This window comes from Pelodiscus sinensis, chromosome 24, assembly GCF_049634645.1.
Source record: "Pelodiscus sinensis isolate JC-2024 chromosome 24, ASM4963464v1, whole genome shotgun sequence".
NCBI lineage: Eukaryota > Metazoa > Chordata > Testudines > Trionychidae > Pelodiscus > Pelodiscus sinensis.
This window is the reverse complement of record NC_134734.1, coordinates 9011147-9028973: the sequence shown is the minus strand read 5'-3', so window position 1 is coordinate 9028973 and position 17827 is coordinate 9011147. Positions and strand designations below refer to the sequence as shown.

The 17827-nt window shown below is 58.9% G+C and overlaps 1 protein-coding gene across 7 annotated transcripts; it reads right to left on the bottom strand.

Annotated features, from left to right (window-relative positions):
- Positions 1 to 3656: 3656 nt before the first annotated feature.
- On the bottom strand, positions 3657 to 17821 carry ACTL6B (actin like 6B). 7 transcript variants are annotated; one of them, XM_075907724.1, is made up of 15 exons: positions 17692 to 17821; positions 16108 to 16258; positions 15566 to 15642; positions 15020 to 15185; positions 14543 to 14643; positions 13763 to 13860; positions 13217 to 13311; positions 12894 to 13000; positions 12633 to 12722; positions 6501 to 6562; positions 6253 to 6367; positions 5914 to 5994; positions 5208 to 5303; positions 4517 to 4603; positions 3657 to 4399 (listed from the first exon to the last, which is right to left on the bottom strand). In XM_075907724.1, the coding sequence occupies exons 2-15, from the start codon at positions 16130 to 16132 to the stop codon at positions 4319 to 4321; spliced, it is 1281 nt and encodes a 426-aa protein (XP_075763839.1). In that variant the 5' UTR covers positions 16133 to 16258; positions 17692 to 17821; the 3' UTR covers positions 3657 to 4318. The 7 variants fall into 7 exon arrangements, with proteins under 7 accessions (XP_075763839.1, XP_075763835.1, XP_075763838.1 ...); XM_075907720.1 differs by having other exon boundaries at positions 16108 to 16332; positions 17692 to 17812; XM_075907723.1 differs by lacking the exon at positions 17692 to 17821 and adding an exon at positions 17023 to 17658.
- Between the last annotated feature and the right edge of the window lie 6 nt (positions 17822 to 17827).

The window sequence follows — 17827 nt, the reverse complement described above, 5'->3', positions numbered from 1 at the left end:
CCGTCAAAGGAGGCAGAGTCCCAGGGCAGGATGGGGCTGCCCTGAGCGGGCCCAGCGGGGTCCGCACTGCCCCATAGCACTCGGTGTGCAGAGGCGGCTCGCCAGGCCACGCAGTACCTAGAGCAGTGGGTCAGGCATGCGGGGGGGACACCACCACTATCAGCTTGAAGGGATCCAGCTGTCTCGCTGCGGGGAGAAGCGGTCCCGAGGAGCTCAGGCTGCCCCAGCTAAGCCAGGGGTCCCCGAGAATTAACGTTGCGTCCCTTCCTCAGTGGGGGATTGTGGCAGGGGGGAAGCCAACAGGCTGAGCAAGGGAGGGACCAGCCATGTGGCAAGGGGGCTGGATGGCAAAGGTGAATCAGGAGGGCAGGTTTTCCCAGGCGGGGGTAAAACTGCACAGATAGCACCAAGCCCCTGCTACCGGGACCACCCTGTAATAGCAAGTTAGCCTGCCCCCAGCTTGGGGTGGACACAGGAAAATGTGGAGAGAGAAAAGAGAGTCTGGAAAAAGCAACTCCACCAAGAATGGGAGGTTTGAACCATCACCTGGTTGACTGGAAATGTGTCCCAGAAGGGCAGGATGCCTTTAGGAAAAGCTTCCTACTTGTCAGGGTGGTTAAACACTGGAATAAATTGTGGAATCTCCATCACTGGAGATATTTGAGAGCAACTTGGTTAGACATCTATCAGGGACGGTCTAGACCAGTGGTGTGCAATGTATAGGTTGCGACCCCCTAGGGGGTCAAGGATGTCTTCCTGGGGGGTCGCCGCGCCGCGCGGCTGCCAACGGCCGGACCCAGCCCCCAGCTGCCCGGATCTGAGCACCACGCCACACGGCTGCCAATGGCCAGGTCCAGCCTTGGGGGTCGCAGTTAAAGAAAGGTTGTGTACCACTGGTCTAGATGGTGCTTGGTCCTGCTGTGAGGACAAGGGACTGGACTCGATGACTCTCGAGGTCCCTTCCAGTTCTAGTGGTCTATGAGTCTACGATTTCTAAACCGCGCTAACAGCTTCTTCTTGGAGCAGCTGGTCCTGGGAAGCCACCAGGGAAGAGCCAATTCTCTCTTGACTCGCAAGCAGCACTCATGGGACCCGGGCTGAGCGGCGAATAGATTCAAACCCCTCAGTAACTGTGACTGTCGGGGCATTAGCTTTAACATCCCCTGTGGGGAAGAAAAGCCAGCAGAGATGCGCCCCACGGTCACACTGAATGACACAAAAGGGGAAACTGGTGGGAAAATGAGGCAGCTATGACATGGAAATGAGAAGCCTCTGTCATAGGAGTAAAATTCCTGCAAACTTCAAGAAGGTGGGTTTAAAACCACCACAAAGAGAGGCCCAAATTCAAGGGCTTTCCAAAATTCAAACAAGGTACTAACAGAACCCCCCCGGGCGAAACAGCAGAGTATGCAAGGCAGTCAGAGGGGAAAAGGCAACATGCCAAATGGGAAGGCAACCCTTCGCCAGGGCAAGAGGTATCTAAAACATCCGCTTGTCAAATGTAAAAACTAGAAAGGCCAAAAAGGACTTTGAAAAACACACAGAAAGTATGTTGGAAGCAGGAAGCCTGGTAAATAACCTGTTGGGCTAATTGGAGTGCTCTAACCCAGCAGCCCCACTGCCACCCCAGAGCTGGGGAAAAAAACCAGGAATCCTGGCTCCCAGCCCCCCTGCTCTATCCCAGCAGCCCCACTGCCCCCCCGAGCTGGGGAGAGAACCCAGGGAGTCCTGGTTCCCAGCCAATGACCCCCTCCCAGCCCCGCTGCTCTAACCCACCAGCTGCCACCCCCTCTCCAAGCTGGGACGAGCACCCAGGTGTCCTGCCCTCCAGTATCACAAACTCACCCTGCCGCAGCAGTGCCCTCCAGGGCTAGGAGAAGGCAGAGCCAGTATCTGCCCCTCAGGCCCATGATGGATGGACTCATGGACACCTAGGCTGAACCTACGGTTCCCCTAGGCAGATATACTCTCCCGCCCCCCCCCCCCCCGCCTGCCTTGGCCCCACCTAGACAGGGACCCACAGACTTATCATTATTATACAGCTGCCTGTAATTCCCCCTCCACCCCACCACGTCAGCAAGACGTGGCTCAACCTTGTCCCCCCACCACACCTTGAGTCACAACCTGCTTTGAAGAAAGCTATGGCAGAGAGCCAGGACATCTGCCCAGAGCTGCAAGGGGAGCGAGGTCTGTTTGCTTGCAGGGAAGGGGTCAGGATTCCTGGGTCCATCCCTGAGTGTTTCAGTGGTTGGTATTAATGTTTAAGGATGGCCCGAGGAATTTGCTTGTTCTTGGGTGGCTGCCAGAATCGTGCTACTAATGTTTTCAGTATTCAGTGCGGCTGGCAGGGTTCCCATCATGCCAGCGGTTCCTAGGATTTCCCTCCTGACCCCCTGTGGCCTATGGGACTCCCTGCCATCAGACCGCCTGCCTGTTAGTATTCATTACTTCAATCACCCAGACACCTGGATGCCACCTTTCCAGCCACCTAGCTCAAGGTTCCAGTGTGCCCCCACCCTGCAGCATTTCTGTTAAGGACAGGGGGAAACTGAGGCAGGGCACTTCTTCCCTTAGTATTTATATTCTGTTGCCATAGCAGCACCAGTCAAACAGTCTAGCTCTGGCATCAGAGGATGCCAATAAAGTGCCAACAACTGGGTCATAAGCTCAAGTTGCAGGCACGGTGGATCTGGGGGCCCCATCCTGGTGCCAAGCCAAGCTGTGGGAAGAAGAGACTCCCCACAGGAAGTCCAAGAAGAGACTCAGAGTATGGGGCTAGGTGACTGAAGGGGCCAGGTTTCTCTGTGCTGCCAGCTGTCCTAGAACTGCAGCTTGGGGTTGAAAACAAAGATGCTTCTGATCTTTAGGGTTAAGGAAAAAAACACCTAAAAGGTGACACTGCTGGAGTGTGCAGAGAGCCTGCACTGGTCACTCAGAGAGCTGTGAATGTCCCGGCTGTCACCAGCCCTGTGACACTGCTGGAGTCTGCAGAGAGGCTGCGCCAGTCGCTCAGAAATGTGTGAACGTCCCGGCTGTCACTGACCCTGTGACACTGCTGGAGTCTGCAGAGAGGCTGCGCTGGTTGCTCAATAAATAGCTGATGTCCAGTACCATTACTTGGGGGGCTACCCAAGGGGGAAGGGGCTATGTGGGTGACAGAAGGAGGAGAGCACAACCCCCCTTCTCCAGCAGCATAGGAGCAGCAGAGCTCGGGGAGGATCTCAAGTGGGGTGTGCGTGAAATTAATCCCTTGGAATGGGCAGGTTAGCTGGGTGCCCCCGCCCCCGGGGTCGGACAGGCAAATGCGTCAGCCCTAAAGGGTGAATGTCCAGGGAACAGGCAGGAGATAGGGGTGGGGTGGGGTGGGGCATGCCTGTGACAAACCTGCCCCACCCTGACCCAAAGGTCAGAGCCACCTGTGGGGCAGTAAATAACAGCCCTGTGCCTAGCAACTCCCTGCCCCACCCATCAGAGCTGGAATGCCATAGAGGGGAAAGCCCTGTGGGTCATTCCCTGCCTCCAGGCAAGCCTGATCCCCACCCCGTAGCAGGCTTGGATAGGGTAGAGGGGGCTGGTGGTTAGAGCAGGGGGCTGGGAGCCAGGTCTCCTGGGTCCCTTTGGCAGGCGGGAGGCATTATGAAGACACCACTTTCCGGTTTTATCCTTTTTGGATGTTTATTGTGGAGCATTCTCTAGACTCCACATTCACACCCATGAAAATGAAACAAATCAATTAATTAACCACGTAATGAGCTGATAGGGGGCACAGGCAGAGAAATGGGGAAAGCCCAGGGCATGGGGAAATGGCACAGCTGATGGGGGGTCATGACTGGGAGGGAGCAAGGAGAGAATTGGGCATGTGCCTGTCTCCCTCTGAACTGCAGGGGACGCCGCCTCCCACAGGGCACCCTAAGGTCTGAACTCAACTGCACTTCCTCAAACAATACCCACTAAATTATGGGGCTCCCACCCCAGCTCCCTATCTGTGCTTTGCTTTAGCTGATGTCCCCAACAGCATTAGAAATGGGGAACTGGGAGCCAGGACTCCTGGGTTCTCTCCCCGGCTCTGGGAGATAGTGGCCGAGGGGCCCTGGGAGGGGAGAGGGCAATGATGAAAGGATAAGAATTGGTGCTCAAGTGGGGGAGACTGTCTCCCATGTGACCCTCCCCCAGCTCATCCCTCCCTGCCAGGCAAATATGTTGTGAACATGATGGTTAAAGACACGACATGAGGCGTGGAAGGAGAGGGGCGGGGAGGAGATGCCGGGGGCAGAAGCCCATTGGTCCCCAGTCAGACCACCAGAAGATGCCGTGTGCCTCAGGGGCATTTCCGCTCCACACATTGCTTCCCGCCCTCCTCGTACTCTTGCTTGGAGATCCACATCTGCTGGAAGGTGCCCTGGGGAGGAGAGACCAGGATAGAGCCCAGGACTCAGTCCTGGCAACCAGCTGCCCCCACCCCAATGCCCAAGCCAGGGAGAGGATCCAGGCATCCTGCCTCCTCAGGGTCACTCACCAGGGAGGCAAGGATGGACCCCCCAATCCAGGGGCTGAATCTCCGCTCCATGGTGCTGTTGCTGGCAATGAGTTTGAGGCGCATGCTCTGGGGAGAGGGAAAGAAAGAAAAGTGGGGAGAGTGCCCCGGGTGGCAGGCACTGAGCATAGACACGGACACAGAAGCAGGGGGCAGCGCTGCGTGCGCACTCACACACACACACTCCTCCCCCAGATCTTCCTCCTGAGACACACACACACCTCAGCAGGGGGCGGTACCAAGAGCGCACACACACCAGCATGGGGCAGCACCACACGCTCTAGCAGGGAGCAGCACTAGGCGCAAGCCGCACGCACACACCCATATACATGCCCCCCCAGCATAGAGCAGCACTGTGTGCACACACACCAGCAAGGGGCAGCATCGAGAACATACACACACACACACACACACACGCACCAGCAGGGGGCAGCACTGTGCATGTGTGCGCACACACCCACGCCTCCCAGCATGGGGCAGCACCATGCACGCACGCACACCATCAGCAGGCAGTGATGCACACACACACACACCAGCATGGGGAAGCACTACGCACACACACACCCCTCCACACTAGGGCAGCACTGCACGCATGCACACACACACGCACGCCAGCATGGGGCAGCGCTGCACCTGTGCACACACACGCGCAGGCACACATGTACACACTCACAGGTGGGGTTTTCTGCGATAGCTCTCTGTTCAGCCGGTCGGTGAACCCCTGCAGCAGTGTGTTGCCCCCAGTCACAATGACGCTGCCATAGAGACCCTGGGAGTCCCGGAGAGATGGTTAGTCCAAGGTCTCCACATGGGCCCATCTTCCCTGGTGTCCAACCTGCCAGCCCCTCATGAGTCCATCTCCCCCTGGCATCTAACCTGCTGTCCCCCTCCCCACAGGCCCATCTTCCCCAGTGTCCAGCCTGCCCCCTGGGGCCATCTCCCCTAGCATCCATCCTGCCATCCCCTTATGGGTCCATCTTCCCCTGGCATCTAACCTGTTGTTCCCAGCCCCGACCCATTTCCCCTGGCATCTAGCTTGCTGTCCCCCTCAGTCCTATCTCTCCTGGTGTCCAGTCTGCTGTCTACCCGCAAGCCCAACAGCCCTGGCATCTGGCCTGCCAGCTCCCCACAGGCCATGGTGTCTAGCCTGATGCACACCCTATGGGCCCATCTGCCCCCTAACTCCACAGGCCCATCTCCCCCAGTGTCTGGTCTGCTGCCCCCTACAGACACTTCTTCCCTGACATCCTGCCCGCCTTGGCTCCAATGGGGCCATCTTCCCTGGCATCATGCCCAGAGTGAGTCCAGTTGCAGGAGCTGTCACACAGCCTCAGGTTCCAGCCCCACATCCCATGGCGCAGGAATGGTGGGGGACGTACCGGTCTGATGTCGATATCGCACATGCCGATGCTGGTGGTGACCACGTGCCCGACACCCAGCATGGTGTTTCCAGAGAGACCCTGTAAGGGGAAAATGAATCAGGGGATGGGAGAGTTACCAGGGGGGCTGCTTCTCCTCTACTCTCCCTTCCCCAATACCACCCCACCCCACAACTCCCAGCCCCGTCCCAGACAAGGCACCCCCCAAGGGAAACTGAGGAAGGGAGAGATGAAAAGGATCTTGGAGTGGGAACTGGTGGGTTAGAGCAGGTGGAATGGGCTGGGAGCCAGGACTCCTGTGTTCTTTCCCCAGTTTGGGGAGAGGCAGGGAGGACCTACCTTGACATTGGAGGGATCAAATAGCCCCTCAGGGATGCGCAGCCGCTCGGCCCCATAGTCTGTGTTGTACCCATTGGGCATCTCGTAGTGGACCGTGGGCATTTGGGCAGCCACCCTGTGGGAGGAGGGAAGTTGGAGAGGGGGCAGTGCCGACCCCGCCTATAGCCACAGGCCGCCCCTGCCCCCCCAACCTGGAGAGCCCAGCCTGCTGCTGTCCTGCCCCCTCAGAGCCAAGCCCCGGCACTCACTGCTCATCGTATGGCGAGTCGGAGACCTGCAGCACAGAGGCCTGGAAATCCTGGATCACCTCCTGGGGGTGGAAATGATGGTTGTCAGTGACTGAGAGAAGAACCCAGGAGTCCTGGCTCCAGACCCCAGCTCCGTCCCACTGCAGCAAAGTGGGGGATCTGTGAGGGTTTGAAGGGGTTGGAAGCAGAGGGGAGCACTCAGGCCATATCTAACTATGCAGACAGTTGATCTTCTGGGGTTCGATTTATCGAGTCTAGTGAAGATCCACTAAATCAAACTCAGAGGGCACCACCCGTCAGTGCTGACTCTCCTGTTCCCCATGAAAGAAGGGAAGCAGATGGGAGTGTTAGCTCCCATCAGCCTCCCACTGTGGGGACAGCGCAGAAACGCCATGTTATAGATAAGTCAACTCCCACTACATCATTCATAGAGCTGGAGCTGTGTTTCTTACTTCCACTTTCCCATCTAGAGTAGACCAGACCTCAATATCCCCGGCTGTTACTGGTTTAACGAGGGGACGGGGAGGGAATATGTTGTACCAGGGATCAGCACAGAACTGGGGATCGCAGTGACTGGTGACCGGGAGAGCCAGCTGGGATGGCACGGCTGGGTCTGGCCAATGGGCTGTGGGGAAAAGACCCCCGTGACTTGCCCAGATGGTCCCAGCCAGGGGGGAAAAAGGGCAGAGGAGGGGGGATGTGAAAAAGAGGGGAGCCCAGGCGACCCTGGTTACCTGGGCAGAAGACAGAGGCCGGGGAGGGGCTGCTGGGGAGGGATTTGGGGGCTGGGCTGGGAGGAGGGGGCTGCTGGCCTGGGCAGGGGGAGCAGGCAGAGCCCACCTGGCTGCAGGGGAGACTCAGATGTGCTGGGCTGAGGGGGGCCAGGCCTGCAGGCCTGAGAGTTCCTGTGCTGGGTTCAGTGCTCAATGAACCCTCCTGTGTGCCGCTGGCGGAGAGTCGCTCCGGTCTGAGAACAGGGCTGCACTGGCCCCCCTGCGAGTGGAGGCCCTGGGGCCCCAGGGCAGAGCCAGGAGCTCTGGGAGCTCAGAGAGGGGCAGACCCCACAGGAGAGAGTGGCCCCCCGAGAAGGGGCTGTCGCATTGTCGGGGGTTTCTCCTGGGGACCGATGGGCCAAGCGTGGGCACCACCTGTGAGCTGTGCCGAGGTGGCAGCAGAGGCTGGTGTGTGGTGCACCCTGTAGGTAGCATTGCCAGGTCTCCGGTTTTGAACCGGTCAGTCCAGTACTTGAGCTTTCTGTTCGGGAAACAAATTAAGAAAATAGAAGTGTCCGGTATTTCCTTACGATGTGACGTAGATTGTGATGGAATGTCAACTATTTGGTGTCCAGTATTTTTGTTGAAACCATCTGGCAACCCTACCTGTAGGCCGCTGGCTGCGGGTGCTTTGCAGCGAGCGGCTGCCAGTGACAAACGAGGGTGTTGAAGGAACCAGGGGGGAAATGGCCTGTGCCCGGCTCTGTCAGAGCGACCTGGCACGTCTGTGCAGGGGGAGGGGGCTGAGCCGTGGGAGGCTCACTAAGGAGCAGCTGATGGCTCGGCTAGTGGAGAATGACCTTCCAGATCCCAGTGGGGCTCCCGTGCAGCCCGAGGAGCTGGGGGCAGCCACGGGGGCAGACAGGGTGGCAGCCGGGAGCCCATCAGACCTGATTCCCAGGTCAGCAGGATGGCCCCCGATCCGGGTTCTCCCCAGAGGAGCTGCGGAGACAGGCTGGAGCTGAAAGCGAAGGAGCTGGTGCTAGGGGAGCGGAGGCTGGTGGACAGAGAGCGACAGGACCCTGCTGCATGAGCTGGGGTTGGGGGAGAGGTGGCCAAGGGGGTAAGTGGGGGAAGGGTGCTGGGGGCCACTCCGCAGAGGATGTGTCACCTGGTGGGGGTGGAGCAGCTGTAGGGGATTTGCCCTCCAGCCCTAGGGGTGTGGCCGGCCGACTGGCAGCCCAAAGATCTGCGCAGTGCGGGGACACTGGCCGATGGGCTTGCGCCAGCAGATCGGAGCAGGGTGGGGGAGACCCACATCGGGGGCTCAGAGGTGGAGTCACCCAGAGACCCCTCGAAGGTGGGACTCTGAGAAGCCCAGCCCAGGGTGGCCCTGAACGCTGGGGCTGGCTGCCCCCCCCCCCCAGGGGACTAGAGGGACCTGAAACGCAATTACTGGGGCCAAAAGGGACAGATGGTGACACAGGGCTGGGGGATGAAGGAAATGGCAGCCAGGCGGAGCCTCCGAGTCCCTGCTGGGTGGGAGCCCAGGGTGGGAGCCCACCTGGAGGAGGCACCACCTGCCCGAGGGAGGATGCAGTTGACTGGGCTGTGCCAAGGGGAGGGGACCCCCAGGCCAGGCCAGGCAAGCTGGGGAAGGTGGGGAGCCAGCCCCAGAATACCCGTACTCAATCCGAGTGTGGGACAGGCCCCGGGAACAATCACCACATCATCCCCACTGAGGTGGGGGGAAGGAGCGTCCAGGGGTTCTGGGACATGGGCGTGGAGGTGACACTGACACAGCCCCAGGTCGTGGGCCCAACCAGCTAGTGCCCTGCACATACCTGACCCTGAAGGAGTCTTTGGGCCAAGCCACGGTGCCTGTAGCAAAGATTCACCTGAAATGGGGTCTAAGGAGAGGCCCAAAGAGGCTGGGGGGCATGATCAGCTACCCACGCAGGAGCTAATGGGTAACAACTGGAGGAATGGCCAGAGGGCACTCAGAACACCCTGGTCCTCACCTGAAGCCAGTTAGTGAGGGATGCAAGACCTCCCAAAGGGGGGAGTGAAACACTGAGGGCAGGGCTAGACAGGGGAAGGCCAGAACCTCGGGCCCAAGGTAGGGAAACTGAGGCATGACCCTCCAGAGCCATACCCTCAACCCCAGCAGTGGAATTCCAGATGTAGCTACACAAGGATCCCTCCTCGGAGAAGCTGAGGCCCCTGGCTGGCCACGGGGGTGCAGGATCCAAGGGGGTGGACCATAGGGAGAGGTTCTTGTGGGAGCTGGGATTCCTGTGCCAGGAATGGATTGGCCCGGAGTAAACTGAACCTTGGAAAGCCGGAGGCAGTTGGGGGTTCCCCAGCGGTACCACCACGGGCTGTTGTACCTGGCCCACGATGTCCCCTTTTTGGGGCATCAGGGACTCCAGTGCACCGGGCAGAAGCTGCTGCAGAAGCCTTTTTTGGTGGCCCAACAATGCTGGACTCCTGCTGGGAGGAGGGGGCAGCCCAGGATAAGTCTAAAGCAGCTTTGAGGGCCCTGCCCATCACAGAAGGTGGCCCTGGACACAGTGGGGCCCCTCAGCCAGGCGACCTGATCTGGGAAGAAATACATTCTGGGGGCAGTGGATTTCGTTATTTGCTACCCCAGGCTCTGGCGCCATCCTCTTTCAAGGCAGACACTGCGGCCGATGCTCTGCTGGCCATTTTCAGCAGGGTCGGGTTCCCCAAGGAGGTCCCAGCCAGGGCACAGAAGGGGCAGAAAGTCTGGTACGACGGCTCCGCACGTGCCCGTTCCTATGCCACAGGGCCAGGTGATGCATCTCATCCCCGTGAGGACGACCAAGCTGCAAGCGGCCTGGAACGGCCCCTTCAGGGTCATCAGAGAGGTAAATGAGGAGAACTACGTGGTGGAACCTCCAACTGGGCACACAGCCACCCGGTCACCATGTCAGCATGATGAGCCGCACGGGGACAGGGAGAAGTTGGTGCTGGCTGTGTGTGGGCAGTGGGGGGACAGGGAGAAGGGATCCCCTGGTGGGTCTCTTTCCAGAGGCCAAGGCTGGCACCTCACTGGAATCAGTTCCCCTCTCAGACCAGCTAACTCCTGCCCGGCACACAGAGATCAGAGAGCTGCTGTGCTCCCACCAGCGGCTGCCTCTGTCTGGCCTGGGCTCACTAACCTGGCTGTTCACCAGTGGAGACAGGAGCCCATCACCCCTCAGGCATAGCCCATCCCGGGACACTGGGAAAGCAGCCCAGGATCCGGAGAGAGGGGTCGGCGACAGGCCGGCTTTAGGGGCGATCCCCCCTTTCTCCAGCCCTGGGCCTCGCCCCTGGTGTTGGTTCCCAAGAAGGACAGGACAATCCGGGTCTGGGTGGACTGTTGGAAGCTCCGTGCCATCACCGTGTCCGACGCCTCCCCCATGCCCAGGCCTGACGAGACTCTAGACAAGTTGGGGGGCCCACGACCTCACTGCTGTGGATCTCACCAAGGCTACTGGCGGTGGCTTTGGACCCAGAGGCCAGGGCACAGTCGGCCGTCACCACCCAATAGGTTCCTTCCAGTGCCTGGTCCTGCCTTTTGGCCACAGGGGGGCGCCTGCCGCTTTCTAGCGCCTGGCGGAGCAGTTGCTGGGGGGGTGCACAGCTTGGCTCTGGCTCATAGTGACGATATCTGTGTCTCTAGCCAGACCTGGGGCACCATGTGTCGCAGGTGAAGAAGGTGCAAGGCGGGGATGGCAGAGGTGTCCAATCCCCTGACAGAGCTGGGTGGGACGGGCCAGCCGGACAGGGTGGCTGGACTGAGCAGTGCCAGGGGGCTCTCTGTGCGCTGAAGGCGGCACTAGTCCAAGGCCCACAGCCGGTCAACCTGGATTTTAGCAAATCCTTCCTGGGGTTCACCCAGCCCCAGAGCCCGGGCTGGGCGCGGTGCTGATGCAAACTGGCCTAGTGGGGAGAAGCGCCCCACTGTGCACTCAGCAAGACGCTGCTGCCCCGGGAACAGCGCTCCGCGGCCAGAGAAGCAACGCCAGGCCCCGGGCTGGGCCCTTCCAACGCTGCAGCCCTGTCTATTTGGGCGGAGATTCCCGGTGTGCGCTGACCCCGCCCCCTGACCTGGCTGCACCAGGGGAAAGGGGCCAACGCCCAGCTGGGGCCTGCTCCTGCAGGATTACGACATGGAGGCGGGTCCATGTGAAGGGGAGCGCTAATGTCACAGCTGATGCTTTACCCCGGGGCGGGGCCCTGCACTTCCCCAGGCCACCGGCCAAGTGACCCTGCTCAGTTCAGACTGGAAGGGGACAGTTGTGACAAAGTGGGAGGGTTTGTGGGGGTTCAGTGTCCCTGGCTGTAACTGGTTTAAGAAGGGGAGGGGAAGGGGAAGGGAGTTTGTTGTTCCAGGGTCCAGCACAAACTGGAGACCCCAGCAACTAGTGACCAGGAGACCCAGATCAGATGGCACCTGGGCAGAAGACAGGGTATGTCCACTCCAGTTTTTTCTGGAAAAACTATACTTATGTCCACACTGCTATTGCGTTCTTTTGACAGAAAGTCGAAAGAACAAAGGGGATTTTCCAACAGCAGTAAACCTCTTTCTATGAGGAAGAAACCTTTTTCCAAAAAAGCTTTTTCGGAAAAAGGCAGAAAAGGGCGTTCTTTCGAAAGAAAAGGCCTCCAGGAAATAACACAGGTGCCCTGGTGGCCATTCCGCCCATACTAATCACAACTTAAATGCGAGATAGTGTCCAATCAATGTGGACACTATTTTTGGAAAAAGCAGATCGCTTTTTCATTGTGCTTTTACTGTGTGGATGCTCTTCCCAAAGAAGCTTTTTTCCAGAAAAGCTTCTTCCAAAAGAAGCTTGAAGCTTGCAGTCTAGACGTAGCCACAAAGGCCAGGGGAGGGGCTGCTGGGGAGGGATTTGGGAGGCTGGGCTGGAAGGAGGGGGCTGCTGGCCTGGGCAGGGGGAGCAGGCAGAGCCCACCTGGCTGCAGGGGAGACTCAGACGTGCTGGGCTGAGGGGGGCCAGGCCTGCAGGCCTGAGAGTTCCTGTGCTGGGTTCAGTGCTCAATGAACCCTCCTGTGTGCCGCTGGCAGAGAGTCGCTCCGGTCTGAGAACAGGGCTGCACTGGCCCCCTGCGAGTGGAGGCCCTGGGGGCCCAGAGCGAGTGGACTCCCTGAGGGGCCCAGGGCAGAGCCAGGTGCGCTGGGAGCTCAGAGAGGGGTGGTCCCAGGAGGCAGATGGGCTAAATCCTGAAAGAGTGGCCTCGTGAGAAGGGGCTGTTGCACTAACAGGGGTTCCTCCGGGAGCCATACAGGCCAAGTGTGGGCATAACCTGTGAGTCCCTGACACCCAGGAGTCTCTAGTCCCCTTGCAAAGCCAGGCATGCAGCCCCTCCCCTCCCCCTATCTTACATTGCAGGTGTAGTTGTGCCATGACTTGGAGACCTGGGGCAGCTTCTCCTTCTTCTTCCAGTTCGGGGGTGCCCCTTCACGCACGGGGTCCTGAGGAGGGAGGAAGATGGGGCAGAAGGGCAGCCATGAACCATTCCCCCTCTGACCCCCAATGCCCCAGCCACTGCCCCCAGACTCCCCTCAGCCACCACCCCTCAACTCCTGCCTTCCCCCAGCCCATCCTCTCCCGATCGTGCCCTCCCTTCTCCCCCTCCCCCGCACCTTGGCAGCGATCATGTAGGGGGGCACAATCTCGATGTTCATCTCCTGGAAGAGCTCCCGGCACTGCATGGAGATGAAATCCCCGGCCAGCGGTGACTTCACGATGCCTGGAAGCCCCCAGAGCTGGGAATGAACCCAGGAGTCTGGGCTCCCAGCCCCGACTTCTCTAACCCACCAGCCCCCATGGCCCTCCCATAGCAGGGGAGAGAACCCAGGATTTTGAGTTTTCAGCTCCCCTCTCCCACCAACACCCCCTCCAACCCACCAGCCCCACTTCCCTCTCAGGGCTGGGGAGAGAACCCAGATGCCCGGGCAGTGCCCACCTTGCTGCAGGATGTAGCCGTCATGCACAGGGATGGCCGTGGTGTGTGTGGCCCCACTGTCCAGCACAAGCCCTGTGCTGCGCCCGTTGGCAAAGCTGGGATCCGGGCAGTGAGTGGGTCAAGGGAGCAAGACAGGCAGTGGGGTACGTGGAACTCCTTGCCACTGGAGCATGTCACCTACTTCTTAGCACCTCACAGCTCTGCCTGTGTCCTCCACATGTCCCCTGATCCCCAGAGGGCCCCCTGCAGGACCCTTTGCCAGATACTCTCCCATCCTCCTTCTGTCCCCCAGATTACCCCCCAGTGTCTGCCCAGCTCCTCTTCAACCCCAGTGCTCTGCTCCCTCTTTGCCACCAGTCCAATTTCCAGCCCTCAATCTCTTCCCAGTCCCCCACATCCTCTCCAGACCTCCCAGCACCTCCCAGGGCAGCTCCCAATCCCTCCCCAGCCCCACACATCATGTCCACTGGTTTCTTCTCCAGCCCTTACTTGTCCTCTCCAACCTCCCAGCCATTGTCTGCCAGTCCCCCGAGCCTCTCAGGATACGCGGTGAGCACAGCAGTCTTGCAGAGGAAGAAAGCTGGGATGCTGTAGTGCTCGAACATCAGCTCTGTCAGCTTCTCCCGCTTGGCCCGAGTGTTCCACTGCCGGGAGACAGAGGGCTGGGGGGCTGGGGGCGTATTGGGGCACTGAGGGCATGTTGGGGGCTCAGGGGCATCAGGGAGCATTAGGAAATGCAGTAGGGGTGCATGTTGCCTCCAGACCGACTGGAGGCCGGAGGAGAGGCCTCAGTGGAGCAGTGGGGATGATGTGAGGGTGCAGGCGGGTGAGGTGAGGTTGGGATACCCAGTGAGACCTCCTGATGCCTCGGACAGAAGCATGGGCTGCAGCAATGATGTTAGGGTACAGGTGTGCAGGGAGAGATACTGGGGTGCAGTGGCAGATATTAGGGCACAGAGGGCAATATCAGAGGTACAAGGGGTGATGCTGGGATGCAGGGGTGGTATCAGGGCACAGAGAGAAATGTTGAGGTGCAGGATGATGTCATGGTGGAGTGGTGATATTGGGGTGCAGGGGTGATGTTGGGCATGGGGTAATATTGGGGAGCAGGGATGATGTCAGGGCACATAGAGTAATGTTGGGGTGCAGGGGGAAATGTCAGGGAGCAGGGGGCAATGTTGGGGTGCAGGGATGCAGCGGGTGATAGCAGGGCACAAAGAGCAATGTCAGGATACAGGGGGTGATATCAGGGTGCTGGGGGCAATATCAAGGTGTAGGGAAGATATTGGGGTGCAGGGGCTGATCTCAAGGCACAGAGAGACCTACCGGTGCCTCAGACATGAGGACGGGGTGCAGGCTTGGCTCTGACTTCACGTGTTTGCCATAGGTGTGGTCCAGGATGGCCTGGAAGCAGTCCCAGTCTTCAACTGGGAGAGGGAGGGAGAAGAGACAGAGAAAGGGGGTCAGTTAAAGTGGCACTAGCCCATATGCCCCACGAGGAAGTAGGGAAACCACATGGGGGGCTGCCACCAGTGGTAGAGAGAAGGGCACATAAGCTGTGGGGGGCACAGCGGGGGGTCATGGCAGTAGGTGGCAAGGTGGGGTATGATGGGTCTGCAGCATGGGCATAGCAGTGGGTCAGATGGAGGGACCATGGCAGTGCATAGCAGGGGGTGTGGGGAAAATGCCATGGGAATCTGGTGGGGACACTGGTTGAGGGGCCATGGCTGGGGGGCCCTGTGGCTGGGGCAAAGCAGGTTGTCCCATGTAGGAGGGGAGGAGTCCCGGGAGCCCAAGCCTCACTCATGCCATTCTTGAGGGGCGACAGGACTTCTGTGTTCTCCCGCGGGACATGCAGCGAGTTGGTATCGATGTAATAAACCTTCCCTGGCTTCTTCTCCTTCTCCCCATCCAGCTCCAGCGCCGCCTCTTCCGGGGCCAAAAGTCCCACTGTGGTGGGGAAATCTGCCTGCAATGGGGCAAGAGGGTGACATGCAGGGCTTGTCTCTACGGGCACCGGCTCCCACCCGGCTCCAGGGCAAGGGACTGGCTGGCTCAAGGGGGCAGGGAATGGAGTATGGGGCTTGTCTCCTCTAGGGGGCGCTGGTTCCCATCCAACCCCAGAATAGGAGGGTTTCATAGGGCCGTGGTGTCCAACCAGTTCTGAAGCACTATACGGGCTACTGCTATAGACAACTAGCCACACTCAACCAGCCAAATAGTCACATTGCTCAAGCCACATACCACACTCAACCAGCCAAATTAGCCACATGTGGCTAGTGGCTAACATGTTGGACATCGCGGTCATAGGGGAAAGTTGAGGGGGGTTCCAGGAATGCCTGGATGTACCTTTGGGCAGTCTTCTCCAGCATAACCAGCTCGCACTGAAAATGAGCCGATGTCAAAAACAAGAGCTCCAACCTCATCTGGGAGAGAGATAGAAACAGTCACTACCAATCACCTATGCAGCCACCTCTGGGACAAGGACCCCTCGCCCAGCACTGAGATGTGGCCACCTCTGGGACAGTGTATCTGGTTATCCAGGGACCCTTCACTCAGAGCTGAGATGCAGCTACCTCTGGAGCGGGGTGGCTGGTTACACAGGGACCCCTTGCTTGGCACTGAGATGTGCCAACTGCCGGGGTGGTGCACTGACCACTCTGCAATGCTGCACAGAGGCACAGACAATCCCCGCTCCAACAGACAATGTCTGGATCTGGAATTTGCTCAGATGCTAATGTTCATGCGCCAAGAAAAGGGGCCAGCCCTGATTCCAAGGGGAGAGTACCCCCTGCTGACTCTAGCCCCTCCCTGCAGCAGAGCACCCCCTGTGGGTCACGTGCCAATGCTGTGAAGAAAAAAGGGGGGCAGCCTTAAAGAGGATCCCTTACCTCCTCCATAGACACCCCCACTCATCCTGGCTCTGCTACGCCCCCTGCCCCGTACAGATCCTTGAGGGAGGTCCGGGATGTAGGGGAGGCTGGGTGCAGGGGGCTATTCAGCACCCAGGCGACTGGACAGCGACCGTGGAGGGGAGGGGGGCTATAGAGAGAGACGTAGAGGGGAGCTTCCACCTCAGCCAATCACAGGCTGCACCCCCCCAACCGAGGCAGCTCCTGATTGGTTAACAAAATAGACAATAAGTGATAATCTGGGGTTTTCTTAAAGAGGCAGGTAGGTGATTAGTGTCTGGGGAGGGGGTTAGTTCTCAAGTAGCAAGCATTATTCCCCTCCCAGAGTCAGGGAGAGAACCCAGGAGTCCTGGCTCCCAGCCCTCCACCCCACTCTAACCCACCAGATCCCACATTCTATTTAATTACTCCAGGTACCTCTCCAAAAATTATTATCCAAACATCCATCCCTGCCCCTCTTCATCCAACCATACATGCTCCCACCTCCTCTAGCCAGCCCCTTTCAACCTCCCCCCACTCTGCAATTCCATGCCCTGGGTTGTTCCAAAACAGCAAAATTCACCTAGAGGAGGGGACAGATCCTGAACTAGGATGTACAGGAATTCAGGAGGGGTTCAGAGTCAGGACTCCTGGGTTCGCTCCTGGTTCTAGGAGGGGAGTGGGGGCTGGTGGATCAGAGGGGAGGGGAGGGCTGAGAGTCAGGACTCCTGGGTTAGTGGTTAGAGCAAGGGAGGCTGGCAGCCCGGACGCCTGGGTTTGCTGGGAGGAGAGTGGGGGCTGATGGGTCAGGGCAGGGGCGGGGGCTGGGAGTCAGGACTCCTGGGTTCTCTGGGAGGCAGGTGGGTTAGAGCAGGGGGGACTGCGAGTTGATTCCCCCTTCCTAGTTTGACTGACCCATTGCAGAGAACATCAGGGTTGGTACAACTCATCTCTCCCCTCTGCTTTCATTAGTTGGTCTCGCCCTGTCCTGGTATCTCCCATCTTTATTTCCTCTCTCCCTCCTCCCCCCCCCCCCAGAAGCTGAGTTGTCTCCCTCCCTCCTCCGCCCCCCAGGAAATGAGCAACCTCCCCTGCTTGTTCTCCACCCATCCAGGACTGAACCCTGCCTGCCCCTTCTCAGAGAGAGTTGGTATCTCCCGTTCCTACTTGGGGGGGGGGGTGCTCTGACGGGTCTCCCTAGAGAGTTGGTATGGGTCATTTTCTCCTTTTCCTCATTGGAGCATCGGTCTCACGTCACCCCGGAATCGATTTGGTGTATCCTATTGTTAGCCCCCTTCTAAATACAGTGGGTAGTCTCACCTCCCCCCTTGAAGTGCATTGGTTTCTTCCACCTCTGACCGCCCCCTCCCTATAGTAAATGGTCTCACACTCATAGAATGTAATCAGAGAACACTAGAACTGGAAAAGACCAGTTCCCTACCCTCGTGGCAGGACCCAGCACCATTCTAGACCGTCCCTGACAAGCGTCTGTCCAACCTGCTCTTAAATATCTCCAGATCCCACAACCTCCCTAGGCTGGGAAGTGAATTGGTTTAGCCCATTAAAGGATGAATTCACTCTCACCACAGAAACGAATCCATAGCACCCCTCATATGGAAGGTGGTCTCACCCGGTGGACCAGGAAGTGGGTTGGTATCTCCCATTCCATAGCACCCCTCTATATGGTAGATGGTTTCTCCCTCATTCCTCCCCCGCCCCT